General features: G+C 40.8%; 3 protein-coding genes across 4 annotated transcripts; 1 reads left to right on the plus strand and 2 right to left on the minus strand.

Moving 5' to 3' along the window:
• Positions 1-485: 485 nt before the first annotated feature.
• On the plus strand, positions 486-8933 carry LOC143468484 (exocyst complex component 2-like). Of its 2 annotated transcripts, XM_076965734.1 has the most exons (23): positions 486-1020; positions 1184-1377; positions 3234-3407; positions 3540-3669; positions 3748-3880; positions 4840-4951; positions 5556-5636; positions 5737-5837; positions 5900-6026; positions 6094-6309; positions 6371-6435; positions 6559-6711; positions 6840-7015; positions 7076-7197; positions 7262-7323; positions 7391-7531; positions 7644-7724; positions 7782-7898; positions 7954-8095; positions 8168-8223; positions 8283-8467; positions 8532-8591; positions 8662-8933. In XM_076965734.1, the coding sequence occupies exons 2-23, from the start codon at positions 1272-1274 to the stop codon at positions 8729-8731; spliced, it is 2610 nt and encodes an 869-aa protein (XP_076821849.1). In that variant the 5' UTR covers positions 486-1020; positions 1184-1271; the 3' UTR covers positions 8732-8933. The 2 variants fall into 2 exon arrangements, with proteins under 2 accessions (XP_076821849.1, XP_076821850.1); XM_076965735.1 differs by lacking the exon at positions 486-1020 and having other exon boundaries at positions 1038-1377.
• On the minus strand, positions 8853-11500 carry LOC143468514 (monocarboxylate transporter 2-like). Its single transcript, XM_076965785.1, has 12 exons — positions 11364-11500; positions 10856-11109; positions 10686-10795; positions 10521-10624; positions 10316-10459; positions 10156-10251; positions 9770-10089; positions 9609-9709; positions 9402-9525; positions 9188-9314; positions 9024-9118; positions 8853-8965 (listed from the first exon to the last, which is right to left on the minus strand). Exons 2-12 carry the CDS (start codon positions 10901-10903, stop codon positions 8930-8932), a joined length of 1305 nt encoding a protein of 434 aa, XP_076821900.1. The 5' UTR covers positions 10904-11109; positions 11364-11500; the 3' UTR covers positions 8853-8929.
• Positions 11501-11617: 117 nt separating this feature from the next.
• Positions 11618-14067, minus strand: LOC143468543 (SREBP regulating gene protein-like). The gene is made up of 5 exons (XM_076965845.1): positions 13652-14067; positions 12231-12362; positions 12042-12133; positions 11848-11980; positions 11618-11768 (listed from the first exon to the last, which is right to left on the minus strand). Exons 1-5 carry the CDS (start codon positions 13787-13789, stop codon positions 11619-11621), a joined length of 645 nt encoding a protein of 214 aa, XP_076821960.1. The 5' UTR covers positions 13790-14067; the 3' UTR covers position 11618.
• Between the last annotated feature and the right edge of the window lie 1800 nt (positions 14068-15867).

Consider the following 15867-nt stretch of genomic DNA (forward strand, 5'->3'; position numbering starts at 1 on the left):
TAATAAGGTCGTTCGAATGCCAGATTACCGGATAGTCAACTACAGGCTACTTCCTAAAGAGGGTGATGTGCGTGCTGCATCACACGCTACGCTTCGTGCACGTCGCAGCTGCAGAGCGCAGTAGGTTGCAGTACACAAGGAAGTTCGTAGACTGGTATGTTGTTAAATCATGCCAGGAAACAGCTGGGTATACAGTACTTCAATTTTCTCTCAACCACTATATTATTTTTGAACAAACACGTCTGTTGGGTAAAGGTCTGGTGATCGAATCACAGCTAAGGATAAACATAGTGGCATAGTGGGCGGGCGCATTGAACGGGTAAGTGCAATATGTTTTATTTCGAAGGAGGAAACGCAATGACCAAAGAAAAAAAGTGAAATCGTTCCGGGAGCATCCCCCATAATAGCACGAAACGCCGACTTACGAGCTATCACTAACTATATAATATAATATATATATAGTATATATGATGATAAAGGGATATTATAATATACAAATCGGATACAATATAGAATTATTTTTTTCAAACTTCTGCTTTACGAAACAAGACGTTAATGATAGATAACATTGCTTACCGAGGTCCGAGGACTTCCTGTTTTCCGTTTTAATTCGTAACATAAACGTGGTGCCTGCATCGTGCGTGTATTATTAGTATTCACAGTTGTTCAATGTATACAGTTTACAAAAGTAAATGCTGTAACATGGACGTCTTTATGCTGTTGATGTGCCAATGTTTTGTTTAAATGTATTTGTTCAATTTCCGGCATTTCCTCGATTTCCTAAAATTAGTGTTACCCTCTCTAGACCAAGCCTTTAAAAGGCTTTTCTGGTTTTTGACTCACACTGACTGAGTAAATCACAGAAATGAGTACAGCATATGGAATGTCAAGAAGTAGGGTACTTATTAGGCCTAACAACTCGATTTTCCAAAAATCGTCTGTTTCATTGTTTCCTTCTATGCTAGGCCTGCAGGCATATTTCAGAACCGATTTCCCTGGCGTATGGCAGAAGTTGATGAGGTGCGGTATATTCGAAATTAGTGATTTTTTGGCAGTTTTTGCCAGTTCTCCTTTTTTTATCTCACACAATACATTGACATGATGAGGACATAATGGTTTATTAACTTTTAAATGATTGTGCACTTTAAGCCCAAGCTATAGACTATATAGGCCTTCTTTTTAGCGATTCAACTGTACGCCTAGGCTATTGAGCTATAGGTTGTAAGCTATCTGGATCACCAGGTAACGGGCAAGCGAATGAGATATTCGAAATGCCTGCACCCGTTGTAACCGGAATATCACCCAAAGAGGGGACTCCTGGCACAAAAGTGACCATTCGAGGTGAGAATCTCGGACAAAGTCAAAGCGACATTCTTGGTGAGTTACTTAAAACAATACAGACTGACAGGTCTACACTGTAGTTAAAAATTTAGTTGATTCTTCTGTTTAAGTTGGAATATGTGTTGTCTCACTGCAAACCAGCTGCAGAATATGGCAGTTTTTTCCGAGATCTCTAGTGTGTAGAAGCAAAATACCGGTGTGCAAGGAAGCAGCTTGTGTGCACTGGGACTCGTGGTCCAAGGCTGCCTGGCGCTTGTGCAGATATGGTGCGGTGCTATACGATAGAAATTGGTGAAAAAATCACTATTTCCCATTTTTTTTTTTAAATACAGTCGAATCCGCTTAATATGGCCACCGGATAACCTGGACAACCGAATTTTTTGGCCAAAATGCTCGGGAACGGAACAAAAGTAAAAATTGAACGTAAAAAACTCCCGTTCATTTGGAAAATTCTTTGCTTAATTCGGACACAGATTCGCAATACCTATCGTTAGGTTATGACACAATAAACAGTACTTTGTTCTTTTAACACAAGATGCAACTGCATTATGAGTGATTATGGTGAAACAATGACGATTCATGCAGTAACAATCGACGATGAACTCATATAAGGCCGTGCCAGCTTCATTGTCGCTTTTACTTCGGTACAATTGCATCCATCTTGTAGAAAAGAATGGTGCAAAAAAGTATAGCAGAAAAAGTGAAATTGCTCACTAAGGTAAACAAAGACGTTTTATGCGATCAGCGCCAATTACTGCAGTATAGCGCAGCTGCAATTCATTTATTATGCAACACTACAGTACTTTAAATGCGTTATCTGCCTTTGCGCATGACCATGAAACGAACAATAGATTTTCTGCTTAATTCGGACGAAGCCGTTTCTCCGCTTAATTCAGCCAAAAGTGAGCTGAACCAAAGTGTCCGAATTAAGCGAAGTCGACTGTAAATCGGTTTAAAACACTAATTTTACAAAATAAATCGGGGCAATAATTATTGCCTCCTTTCTTTGGAGACACCGGTTTTCCCTGGTTTGGTTTGCCATTTTAGAAGAAAAATTTCAGATGTGTACTTGCCATACTCTGTAGTCTGAATGGGAACTTACAACCTTGTCATGTCATTGTCAGTTTGATAGCCGAGTTGTTAGAGTGCTGGGCTTGTAATAATGCGGCCGGCGTTTGACTCAACTGGAAATTGCGGCAGCTTTCGACAAGAAATCGTTTGTGCAACGATTCAAATTTTGGAGGGATGTTGTGCTCTAAAAATTCAATTCTTTATTATAAATTTAGACAATTAGCTTTTCTTTTTTTATATATTATAAAATGATATGATGAGTAAAACATTCGGCGTGCAGTTGCCACACGTTCCATTATGAGTGTGTGTTACCCAGTGATGCCACTGTTGCAATGCACCTGACAAGGTTGTAAGTTCCCATCCAGACTACAGAGTATCGCAGAAGCACAACTGAGATTTGTTGGTCAAAAGATTTGCACACCGGGCGAAGTGTGATCTCTCTAAAAAAGGGACAATAACTTTCTTTCTCTGTTGAGTGATTTCATTATAATAGAAATAAAAAATTCAACTTTTGCAACCACCCCATTCTTCATTTGCCTCAACCAGCCGTTCAAGGTGAATGGTGAAAATCAGATGAGCGGTTTTCGAGTTATGGGCAAAAGCATTTTTGACCACTGAATGGCTTGAAATCAAGTAACAAAAAAATGTTAACGTTGCCCTGTGATCAACTCGAGGAGCTGTCTGACATGATGCTTGTGAACTTACATAACTGATCCTAATTACCAACAGCAATAGATTTGCATGCTGCTGTTTCCTGCACTCATTAGGCTTGACATTGATGAAGCAATGTTGTCATCCAGATGTGATGATTGTCTTTGCAGGTGTGGCAATTTGTAATAAGAATTGTTCGATGACAGCCGATTGGATTTCTTCTTCGAAAATAGTTTGTCGGACCTCAACTGGTGTAGGCAAAGGAGATATTATTGTCATGACTCGGTCTGGTGGAACTGGCACATCCACGGTTCACTTCACAGGAATTGAGCTTAAAAAAGTTGGTTAGTAATTACATTTATGTTGTTTTTAATGTTAAATTTGGTTCTGTTCAAACCATTTCAATTCAATACATTCAGCAGTATATTCCATAAAATTGTGTCGTCCGTAGTGGTTATAAGATGTTTATTTATCAGGTCCGTTGGAAAGTTGCCCGATATGGGTTGATGAGACAGAGTACGTCGATCAAAGGCTGGGACGGGCTCAAAAATCGAAGGTTCTTTCCCTCAGAACTGACCCCCTTGGACTCAACTCAGAAGAAGCTGGGTGAGCATGGGACATCGACATCACCCAACTTCTTGCAGAAAACTGTCGTTTCTCCTTTTAAGTCACCTCTTGTTTCAGCAATAAAACACAAACCCGAATGCAGTTGGCAGAGTTGTTTGTGAGGGGAAGTCCCGACCCAACTGATGAGAATTTTGTTCCCTCGTGGTACCTTGTGGAGCGGCACGCAACTACGCCGTTCTCTAAGTTAAAGGTGAAATTAATGTTGTAAATTGTCACAGTTTGCCAGGTTTTAACCTGAATTAAAAAAATTGGGCCTAAACTAAGATAGTTTAGCGTATAATGTACTGATGCCGATGTTAAATATCTATCAGCCACTTTACCAATGCGCTGTCTCTTTGCAGTCCATGTTATGCATATTTATATAACCTTTCACTTTTTCCTGGAACTGCTTTTCCACCTTTTATTAACTTTCTTAACAAAGAACGTTAACTCCTATCGAAATAAATTTCTTAAACTTTAAAACGAAAAAGGACTATACATGACATGCATTTATTGTTTCTTCCACAGAAGTAATTAAAATGACAAAGAAAGCACTAATTAACTGTCTGCATTCATAAGTATGCTACGATATAGGCTGCTTACACATCATTCCAAGCAGGTGTTATCATCCGATCAGGGGTTTTCATCAGTTTTGCTTTGGCAATCTCTAAGAAATTTCAAAAAACTGCAACCTATTAAAAATTAACCGGTAACCGCTAATTTTTTGCGATAGTTGCAGAAATTTAAATTTTCGAGAGACCATTGAAGAATTTTAAGAGACCGTTTTGGTATCCAAAACACTGCGCACGTACAAACTCGGGCTTACAACTGCAAATGTGGCAAGTTACCTGACAAGGTTTTGGAAAATTAAAAAATCGTATAATATGTGGTGCAGCACAAGAAAAATACCACATCCCATTAAATTTTGCTTTTGTGAAAGGTCACAAACATCGACCGATGTTGAGACAGGCTGATACATCGGTATCAGTAAAAATCGGCATCAGTGCATGTCTACCATTTAAGCAAGATAGAATCTTGATGTTTTGAATGATGAGGTTTATGAGAGTTTGTAACTTTTCTTACCTTAACTTAAAATATGATGTGTCTATGGCACTTGAATGACTCAGCTCCCACAAATGTTGTTCAAATTTGCGAGTTGTTGTTTGTTAGGACGGTCACGCTTACATGAAGAGAAGGGCAAACAGGAACACGAACAACGCTCCACTCAATCATGTCAAGGATAGTCTGCCTGTTTTCTTCGAGGTTCATGAAACATTATCTGGTAGGACATTCTACAAAATTTTACATAACAATGATCTGTGGCACAGGATGAAGCTCAACTTAAAGTAACTCATCTCACTTAACTTGTGATGTTGTTGGTGTCAGTCCCAGGCTTGAGCAACACTCATCGCCTCACATTTAACTTCACTCATCATGTCAAGAATCATGTTGCTGACATCCTAACTAATTTTTATATTTACCTGTCTTCTTTGAAGCATAGTTACCACATGATAGATTGCAACCGATGTGTCTCTGTAGATGTTATTTGTTAGTTGGAAACCCTGAAAAGTTTTGATGCAGTGATATAAAAGTCTGAAGCTCCTGGCTTCTATTTCTCAATTGTGCTGTAGAAGTCATCAATAATGCATATTTTATTCCTTGGTTAGAATGTGACGAATGACGTTAATACAAGGTTGGAATCGGCCACTTGCGAACTTTTAACATTAAGGTTTTAAATTCTTGCTAAGGTGTCAACAGGATGTCAAAACTGAAACCTGAAGTAATTCATTACAGTCTTCAGATTTTTACTGATGCAACTTTAACTGTATTTTTTTCTATTTTAGTTCTTAATTTGTTGAAAAATTACACTTTGTTGATGTTTGAAGGAATCCACCACCGGATGGTCAAAGATGATCTCGGGTCAGATGAGGGAAACGTCACCGAGAGACTCGAAGAAACATTAAACGGTGAAATACTTTGCAACACAGGATTGTGATTGTTCCTACGAAAATCTCATTTTAAAGTTTTCTTTTGTGAAGAGTCTTGACATGTTATCAATGTATGCAGAAGCAAGCGGCCGAGCCAATAAACTGTTTGATACCGTGCTCAGCTGTAAGGACAGAGCAGACTCTATAAGAAATACATTGAACGTCCTGCAAAGATTTAAGGTTCGTTTCGTCAATTTCAATCCATGTTTGAAGATTGAATTTTAGTGAAGTCTTTGCTTCAGTTCCTCTTCAACCTCCCGTTGAACATTGAGAGGAACATCCAACGTGGAGATTACGGCGTCGTCATCAATGACTATGAAAAGGCAAAATCATTGTTTTCTGACACTGATGTCTCCGTCTTCAAGAAAGGTTTCATCTTTTAACACCATTCAACTGTGGTTAACGAACCCAGACTTAATAAGATTTCTATGTAAAGTTTATGACGAGGTTGAGCGGAGGGTCTCAGATTTTCGTGAGCAGTTGAAGCGAGAGGTCAAAGAGCTTCCCTCTCCCCTCCATAGACAGAAAATGTTGATCCGATATCTTCTCGGACTTGGTGATGCCAGCGATCCTGCTTGGGATTGTCTTGCCCACCAGCATCAGTGGATCCAGGAGTGCATGATGCGGTGCAAGGATCAGCATCTTAAGAGAGGTTCCTTGCATTGCAAATAATCTCACTCAACACATAATTCATCAACATCTTGTATTTTTAGCAATAAAATTTGCTGAACAAGGCGATGACCAGAGCAGAGTGAAGGTCAACCAGGATTATCTCGAGGTCGGCTTTGTAATGACTTCATTGTTTTTCTTTTTTACTTGAGACAAGTTTGAACTGTCCTTGACCTTGTCTTAAATATTTCAATATGTTGTCGTTATCAGCACTGGCTTTACATTTCTGCAGGAATTGACTCGGATTGCAGTGAGTCAGGTTCCAGAGCACTGGAACTTATGGCAGCATTACTCAACCGGTGTGATTTTAAGCGAAACGGGTGAAAAAATATCCGACGTTGAAAAGCTTAAGCAGGTTGCCTCGAAGCATTCAAAGCAGATGAAGGTGGGAATGAGCCCTAATCGGTGTTACTCGATCGCTTGCACGGATTCTCTAACGTACAACGCCACGCATTGTGTGTGTGTGCGTCGTAACTTAACGAGCGACACAAGTCCAACCATTTCCTTTTGAAGGGTTTGCTGCGGGACACGGTCATATTATTCGTTAATCTTCTCCGCGCAGTCTTCCTGCCTGCCACCCTCTGCGTGGATGACGATGATGACGTCACAGAGCGACAGTCTTATGGGGTTTGGCCCAATGAGGAGCCACTACCTGCCCAGATATCATCCGACTGTGTCCACGTCATCAGGTGACCTTAGATTTGACCTCTCACCGCGGGTTCATCTAATACCGTTCATTGCTTTCTCAGGCAAGCTTTAAGTGGCTTATCTCAACTCAACTTGCCGCATGGGACTTTGACGTCATTGCATGACATCATCCATGACATGAGGGTACTTTCCCTTAACTCCTTCCTACTTGAAGCGACCCAGGGTTGGTTGCGATGGTTTTGCTTGTATGGTAATTAAGGCAGTCTGTTTGATTCGAGCTTGTTTAGAAATAAGATCGCTTCGTTTAAAAGAGACGTGGAATGTCAACAACAAAGGAATCACCAAGCTGGTGAGTGAAGCTTTGTGATGTAACAATCTGAAAGATGTTTGTGACGTGACAAACCTTGCCTTCGCAGCCATCTCAGCTCAGTACCGTCCTCACTGAGCTGGTGGTCGTGGTCCGACACGTGCTCATGTCACTGCCCGGTGAGGAGTCGATCTTTGCCAGAGTCGCCGTCCAGAGCAAAATCACCCAACTCCTCACCGACTTGTTTGTGGTCGGTTTCATTTTTGTGACTTTGCTTTCTTATGTAGTCGGTCATTGATTAGGTTTGCTGAAATGCAAGTGTCAGTGGTCTAATGTGTACAATTTTCAAACTGACTCTTCAGGCTTGTGTCACGTGTTTCGAAGAGACTTCATTCTTTGAGGAGACCGAGTCCGACGCCCTTCCAGAGGGACTTCCCCCATTGGTATGACCTGTAAATTTCCATAATCGCTTTGTCTTGGTAACTATTGAAGTTGTTTAGGAGAAACGCCTCCTGGTGGGGATGAGCAACCTGTCCTTCAGCTGGACCACATTTGTGCTGACTCATCTAGAGCAATTCCAACAGCTCGGATTTCCCAACGTTGAAAAATGCCGACAGGTTTGTGGTGTTCTTTGCTCGCATCTGACAACGTTTATGACGTCTGAATGCTCAGGTGTGCGAGGAAGCATTCGTCGAACTCGATGAAAAGCTCTTAAGTGCTTACCTTGAGCATCGACTCGAACCTTTGATCAGTGGCTTGGAACAGGGAATGTACGTCGGGGGCTTCGACTGGAACGATTGCCTGAAACCAACAGGTAGCTTTGTGTGTCGTGACTTGGGTTGAAATGCAAAGCTCTGTGCGTTGTAAGCTTGTGCTAATATTTCAGGGGTGAGGCCGTACATTAAATGTGCCCTGATGAAAATCATAACGATTCATGCAGAGGTAAGTAAGAATCAAACTATCATCCGTGTGACGTCACCATGACACGGTTGGTGTCTCAGGTGTTTGCGGTTTGCTCGGGGATGGTTTCTCGGATTTTGACGAGTGTTGTTGAGTCGGTAGCGGATGAGTTGCTCCGTTTGGTCCAATGCATCGACCAGATCAGCGCGAATGGCGCCATGCAGTGTCGGGTGGACATTGAAGCGATGGAGCAAGTGACGTCTATATTCAAATCACCGCAATCACAGTAAGTAGCGTTCAAACCTGTCCTAATAAAATTGCCTCATTAAAAACTTGCCAAGTTTGTTCAGGAAAAGCTTTGAAGAAGCGCTCAACGCCGTCCCTAGACTGTCAAATAATTCTGAACGAAGGTATTTGCGTTGTGGCCAGCGCGTTTGTGAGTTATTGTGGTTGCATTTCCTTAATCTACTTTCTGCGTAGGACTTTGGACGATTTGCTCAACATCTTTAAGAGCATTATGATGTTCCAGCTCAACCGCTTTCAACCATGACGTCATATGTCTAGCCGTCAGCAAATATATTCGTGCAATCGTCTTGTACCTTCTCTGTTTGCGTTGTCATAATCAAACTTTATTTATATGCTGATTACGTTCAACTAAGATTGCTTACGACCACTTGTGTTTACATTTTATTTTCAATATAACCGCTTGATGCCCTTTTTGCTTGTTTTAATAAATGTAATGACGTCATCAATTTGGACGTTCCCGTTGTAGTTTCATCACGACCTGTAAAACAATGACGTCATAGTTTTTGCTCGATCAACAGCGAGCGAAGTTCACTCACGTGGATGGCGAAGGTCAAGATCGCTCCGAGGAAGAGGAGTCCGCAACTTATGAAGAGCGCGATGCTCGGTCGCCCAGTCGTGTCCACCGCGATACCTGTGTTACGTCATAATCATAATTTATGCCCGCGTAATCTTGAGCAGGAGAAATCAGTGGGAAACCTACCCACGAGAGGTGGGGTCACCAAGGTGCCGATCCCGTTGAACAAGGTGCTGATACCAAGCGCCGTCCCATACATCTTCATCCCGACTATGTCAGCGAGAACAACAATAGAAATTCCCGAAAACCCGCCCTGAAATATACAACGTTACTGTGTGACGACATAGACACCAAACACGTGAGTACAAGTCGTGGGAAAGTGTAATATGATGTCTATCACCTGAAACAACCCGGTGACAGCTGCGACCGCGGCTAAACTTGCAAAGGAGTCGGTGAAAGGGATGATTAAGCCGCAAACAGCGAGAAGCAGAAGCACTGAAGCGAACATCAACAAACGGTTTATTCTGGAAAGAAAAGTTCTGCATGAAGTCATCTTATGTTGTGACGTAATTAAGCAAGCTCTGTGTCGTCAGTATTGTGGACTGACCTTTTGAAATCTCCAAGAAATCCAAAAATAATTCTCGAAAAAAGTTCTGTGCCAGCCATGATGGAAACGACCAAAGGTGCCTTTAGCTTGGAGATGCCCAACTAAAAAAATGGGGCTAGTTAAACAAGCGGCCGCGATAAAATGATCAAGTAATGACGCACTTCCTGTTCTGCGAACGGGACGATGTAGAGCTGACCAACCAGAAATCCGGCGACAAACACGACCTGGGAGAGACAATAGACAATGAAAGCTTTATGTCTGAAAAGCGACGACCACAAGACTTTTCTCGAATCCGCTTCTATCCCTTCTCCATTCATGTGATCACGCTTTGAGTTTTCGAGTGAAAGTGGACGCATGAGGGCGCCACATACGCACAAATTGAGATAAATTGCTCCAAAGATGAGGAAGTGGCCCGGAAGAGCAAATTCCTTGATGAGGTGAGCGTTCAAAGGGCAGAGAGCGAAAGTTCCGACAGATGCACCTGAACAAAAATAACGTTGGTTTAATTTAAATGACGACATTATAGAATTTGAGATGACGTAATTACCCATGCTAGCGAGATTGGTCGCAAGAGCGCGCCTCTTCTTGAAATAGAAGCCGATGACGACCGGTGACGCAACAAAAGACATCCCTAGTCCTACACCTGAACTTTAAAGTATAAATTAGGCTAAATTGGGGAAACGTTTGAATTAAATTTGCGCGGAAACCTGTGAGAAGACCAGCTGTGACGTCAAGCAGGATCATATTGGGAGCAAACGAGGCGGAAATCGATGCGACAGCCGCCATCAAACCTCCCGCCATTATCGTGGGTCGGTGCCCGAACCGGGTCATCATCGGCGCCGAGAGAATCCCTTCAGAACGCCACAGGTTATTTTTGTGACGTCATCGAAAGCTACGTAAGGTGCCAAGTACCTGCCACCGCTATTCCTGATGACGCAATCGCAGCCACCCATCCAACACTCGAAAAGTCGGTTTCGAAGCTTTCCATTATGGGGACAAACAGAACGCTCTGGCATCTGTTTAAAGATAGTTAAGGGTAATCACGGTTATGCTTTATGACATCACAAGATAGTTTACCGGAGAGTTCCAAAGACGATGGCATAGACGAGGAAAGCGGCCAGAACTATGACCCAGCCCCAACCGCCATCGGGGGAACTGACGTCATCATCACTTGACGGGGGCAAATTCTACGTAAAATGATGTGATTGGGCGGTTTGGTAATATCTGCAGAACCATGTAATTTCTACCTTATCATTTAAGTCTTCTTCAATGACGTCATCGGCCTGGTTTCCCATGCTTTCGCTGAATCAACGTGCGGTCTGATTCAACTCAACCTTGCGCAGAGACTTTCCCGGAACTTCTGCAAGAATTCAAATGCCCAGGGCCTAGGACCGCACACCACCTGCTGGTGTGACGTAGTTTTGTCTGGGCTTAACCTACTCCCTTCTTTGATCCTTCAACCCACCAAGTTTAATTCCTTCAACGCCGGTGAATGCCTTTCCTAAAATTCGTAGTTTATTTAAGAATCTCTGCGCTAAAAAATTCTTATATTGCGCATTCTATCGCCTGGAGCGTTGTTTCAAGTGCGAATAGAATGAAACCAACAATTCGTGTTTTTTTCTGAGTCAGCTTTATTTTGCGATATATTGACAACTTTGCGCTAAACTTAAATCTAATAAACAACTGGCCAAGCCACAAAATGCTCCAAGTAAGAACACAACCAATGCATGGTCTTGTGCCACGGCTGAAATTTACCTTCTTCAACGTAACGTCTGAGAACTTCTTTTCTCGTTCGTTGATCGACAAGCGATCACGCATCGCTGCATTCGCTGACAGCGTCAACCTGAAGCGCGCGCGCCTGGATCAAATATAAGCCGTTGCTTGCTCAATTGCGTTTAAGCATGACGCCACGTAACGCTGACCAAGAATGTCTGAGGCCGGGTTGCATTGACACGCGACAATATCTTTCCTCCTTCATCGATGACATATGCGGTTGCTTAGCAACATCTGTCAGACAATTTTCAAGTCAGGAATGTTTCTCCCGAAGCAAAATTTTACGGAAGGATCTCTGTACACGTTCTCATGCTGCACGCTCAATGACGACGTCCTGCACCGTGAAAGGCACAAATCAAACTGGTCGTCAATGGTTGAAAGAATCATCTGAAACAGAACATCAGATTAAAATTGGAAAAGAATTTTCTTTTAAATCTTATTTTCTCATTATTACAAAACTTTTTACCTGTTGCAAGTTGTTTGAAGTTTCTAGAATTATTTTCTCAAGCAATGAGCGATTGTCTGGTTCCAAGCAACATGACACACAGTGCTCATAAACTGAACAACAATTATTATGAAGACAACTTTCACAGACGTATCTAGAAGAAGTAAGTGAGAATAAAGCCAGAGCCTGACAGAAGAAGGCACTTGGTTAATTACCTTGAGCTGTGGAAAGTGTCACAGCATCCAGACGGCTTCAAGCTAGTTCGGTCACAAACAAAACCCTTGTCATCCACAATTATTTCCTTGCCCTGTAATAACTACAACATTAAACGACTGCCATGGCGTACTCACAAGAACAACGTAACTAATCAGGCCTGAAGCTTCTTTGAACAATATTGCACTCGCCTGCAGTGAGTTTCTGCACAAAATGTGTGGGAATTGTTCACTTTTTTCCACATCATTTTCATCGATGGAAACACTGGGCTGCCACTTCAGCCGGCGCAGAACACCTTCTAATTTCTCTCGACTCCTGGCAATCTAAAGCACATTTGTCAGCTGAGAAACAAAATGAATTCAGATGAAAGTTAAAACTTTCGACCGAAGTTGGTCCGATATTTGAAGTAATGTCAATGTATTGGAAGAAATCAAATCACTTTTACATGAAACAGTGAAGAAAGTTGTTACAATTTCAACTCTATATATACTGTATAGGCCTATATATAAATATGTATATAGTAGAATCTGCTTATAATGACCACCCACTATATATGACCATTTTGGTAAGGTCACAAATTTTGCCGTATAAAATTCTTTGACTTATATTTCCATCTGTTTCAAATTTTTCTATCAATTTTTTTCGGAGTCAATTGTACAATGTGACAGCAACGCATATTCCAAATCGCACCACATAACAGCTGCCGTCATTATCCAATTGTTCTCAACCTAACACTCAATTTAGAAAATTTCTTCCAGACATTGACTTCGATGTTGCTGTTTAATGTCGATGAGATAAATGATGAATTCGAAAATTTTTTGTCATCTTGTGTTTAACTGTATCCATCCTGTTGTGGTTAAACGGTACAGCAGCAGTTTTGGGCCAGTAACCATGATCACAGCAACCGTTCGGATATTAACCAATCGGCGAAAGGGTCTGGTCCACAGGTGATAATAACAGGCGGGATCAGTGTATTATGACAGAGTTTGACAACATACAAAAACTGCTCATGTTGAGTTGACGACTGCTAAAGCAGCTAAATTGAAGGTCAAGTCCAAACATAAGTTTGCCTTTAAATTTAAAAGTAGTTGCATAAACATACTGGTGAAAGGATGTTTAATGTATATGTAATGGTCAAGCAGCTATTGCTAAAATTGTATTATAAATTCGGCCTCCTTTTATGATGTCACAATGTAATAACAATACGCCCGATGACTGGAATATAACTAGGTAGGCTACATGGTAGTAGTGGTAGGCTAGCTGACACGTTTTGGATGGAACCACCTGAAAGTCATCATAGATACGTGATTAGCCTAGTAGCAACTGAGCAGGTAATGTTTATTTTCAGCATAGGAATGTTACAGATGAAAATACAAAAACTGATAAAGCATTCTTGCTTTTAACACAGTTACCGGTACCGGAGTAGGCTAGAGCCAAAACTGAGCTGTACTGTACATTAACATTTACCGATACGAATACACCAACGCCCAACGGTAAGCTAGGCTAGTTCAGGCTTATTTTAAACTTTCCAAAATGGAATTTAACATTTAACCTCGGTAGGAGGCTATAGACATAGTAGCTATTTCAGGAACTTATCAGAAAACTTACAAACCTTTAACAGATGTGATTCCTTCGATGAAACATCTTTAAGTACTCGAAAACCAATTGTGTTATAAACAAAGTAAATCAACGAAGTGCAAAATATAGCGCCAAGAACCCATCTTTTTCGCAAACTCCCTAAAACTGCCATAAAGAAAATTTCAAATATCGCACAATTCCCGATTTTTAGCCAAGCTCATCAACCAAGTCTTAAACCGTAAAACTTTTGCCAAATCAAAACGCGAAGTAGAATTATTTTTGATGTCATTTTATCACCACACTAAGTACAGACGCGCTAAAGGGCAAAATTTGCCACAGTCCAGTGTGGTCCAACCATAGATATCTTATATATAACAACTACACATATCCAACTCCCCCTGAAAAGTGAAGCAAATCTGCGATGACACATGCGCCCAAAAGCGTTGGGAGAGAGTGAGGCAAAGGCTTTTAGCCAATTGTAAATTGGAGTAGTTCTGTATAGGCCTAATTCAATGGAAGCTTTTCGAAAGGTCGAGGTGTTTGTTCTACTGTATCACTGACTGTTTTTGTAAATATTTCTGTTTTAGCGGTATTGATGAATGAACTTGCCTAGGCCAATTGTCTACCGGTACCGTATAGGATAAGGGAATAGAGTAGCCCTTCATTCTCGTAAGAGTTGCATGATTCAAAGCAAGTGACTGATGCATATTTTTTACAAAATCAGGTGTTAACGTGAAAAAAATTAATGTGAAAGACACAAAAAGAAATAGGCTATGATGAAACCTAATACAAACCATATCTAATATATACGATACCTTTCAAACATATTCGGATGTTCTACGAAAGTAATCATTATGAGTAGGCTAATGAATTAGACATTTCTAAATAAAACAAGTTTGTTTGATTGCTGCCGGTAACCAATTTCGTGTTTTTGTATCACAGTTTTTGTATAATGCTGACCATAGGTCAAAAACCTGATGGTGAAAAATTTGTAATGAAAAGATTGTTTATCGTTCCTTATCCTGTAAGGGCGACCACTTCAATTACAAAGTCTGTCTGTTGAATTGTTGTCCTCGATGATAAATGAGTCTCAGGTCGTTGTTTCGCTTTTCTTAATCTTAGAATTAATTGTACACCATGACAACTGTATAAACTGATTATATTGTTTCTTGTTCAAACGATTACATTAAATAAGACATTGGGACAGCTACATAATAAAGTCGACCACTTTCTAGGGTTAACTTAGTAGACTGTGACGCAATGAATAGCTATAAATGAAAGAATAACTCACGTCACGGTTTATAACGATACACAGGAAGTCATGCATAGGCGACACGTAACGCAATGCTTTGCTTTGCCAATTTCCGTATTCTATGCGGCATTCGATTTGCAAGCAATTTTATAATAAATTCTTTAATAATTTTCTTTATTAATTGTAAAGAATGAAGATCTTTACATCCAATCTCAAAATCGTCATCATGGTTTCTAAAAGATGGAAATTAATCATAGTTTTTAACTTTTTCATAAATTGATACAGACAGGTTTTGACTGAGATGTAGGGATGTGCCGCGAGGAAGATTATTCGGGTTTGTGCGAACCCGAAAATCATGTCATATCATCAGGTTGACACGAACAAATTCCGAATCTATTCGTATCAGAACCAAACAATAAATTCTCTCCAAAAGTTGTCAAAACTTGCTTCTAAAATGACGTAATCGATAGACAAATCGCTTTCTTACGAAAAATGGTGTTTAAAAAACGATTGAAAAGCAAAATTGTTAGGAAATCGACCTTTAATGTAAGTACTGCTGACTCTAGTTTAGCATTGTTGGGAAACTAGATCATCATTTTTTACGAAAGTCAGTAAATTTACAAGTAATATTGTAATCGGGTTCGCCATTATTGGTATTCGTGTTCGCCCGAATCTTCCATAAAGGCGATATTCGGCGAATCTATTCGGGTTTGGGTTCGTATCGGCCCATCCCTACTGAGATGATCCTTGATGGAAATTTTAGGATTTAGTGAAATAAATCCACAAATAGCAGTTAGAAAGAGCTTCTCTGCCTGTCTGACCACAGTTACAACACCTGCTGATGGGGTAATTAAACCGCCTCTGTCTTTGACTTGAATTAATGCCAGGTATGGTAGACATCTTTTGTACTGTAATTGTGGTCATCTCCAGAACTCTTTTGTTGTAGGCTATAAGTGCTTCAGCACAATATGAATAAGTGATTCTATCGGTCAGGTTTC

The sequence above is a fragment of the Clavelina lepadiformis genome, chromosome 8 (genome assembly GCF_947623445.1).
Source record: "Clavelina lepadiformis chromosome 8, kaClaLepa1.1, whole genome shotgun sequence".
Classification (NCBI taxonomy): Eukaryota; Metazoa; Chordata; class Ascidiacea; order Aplousobranchia; family Clavelinidae; genus Clavelina; species Clavelina lepadiformis.

What these genes read in the sequence shown, in the direction of transcription:
- LOC143468484 (XM_076965734.1), top strand. Translation starts at nt 1,272, where the DNA reads ATGCCTGCACCCGTTGTAACCGGAATATCACCCAAAGAGGGGACTCCT. An exon ending in TGTCTCCGTCTTCAAGAAAG is followed by an intron (nt 6,027 to 6,093) that starts GTTTCATCTTTT and finishes TTCTATGTAAAG; the next exon opens with TTTATGACGAGGTTGAGCGG. An exon ending in TCCTCACCGACTTGTTTGTG is followed by an intron (nt 7,532 to 7,643) that starts GTCGGTTTCATT and finishes CTGACTCTTCAG; the next exon opens with GCTTGTGTCACGTGTTTCGA.
- LOC143468514 (XM_076965785.1), bottom strand. Translation starts at nt 10,903, where the DNA reads ATGGGAAACCAGGCCGATGACGTCATTGAAGAAGACTTAAATGATAAG. An exon ending in AAGAAGACTTAAATGATAAG is followed by an intron (nt 10,796 to 10,855) that starts GTAGAAATTACA and finishes CATTTTACGTAG; the next exon opens with AATTTGCCCCCGTCAAGTGA. An exon ending in ATCAGGAATAGCGGTGGCAG is followed by an intron (nt 10,460 to 10,520) that starts GTACTTGGCACC and finishes GGCGTTCTGAAG; the next exon opens with GGATTCTCTCGGCGCCGATG.
- LOC143468543 (XM_076965845.1), bottom strand. Translation starts at nt 13,789, where the DNA reads ATGGCAGTTTTAGGGAGTTTGCGAAAAAGATGGGTTCTTGGCGCTATA. An exon ending in TGTGCAGAAACTCACTGCAG is followed by an intron (nt 12,134 to 12,230) that starts GCGAGTGCAATA and finishes TAGTTATTACAG; the next exon opens with GGCAAGGAAATAATTGTGGA. An exon ending in GACACTTTCCACAGCTCAAG is followed by an intron (nt 11,981 to 12,041) that starts GTAATTAACCAA and finishes TACTTCTTCTAG; the next exon opens with ATACGTCTGTGAAAGTTGTC.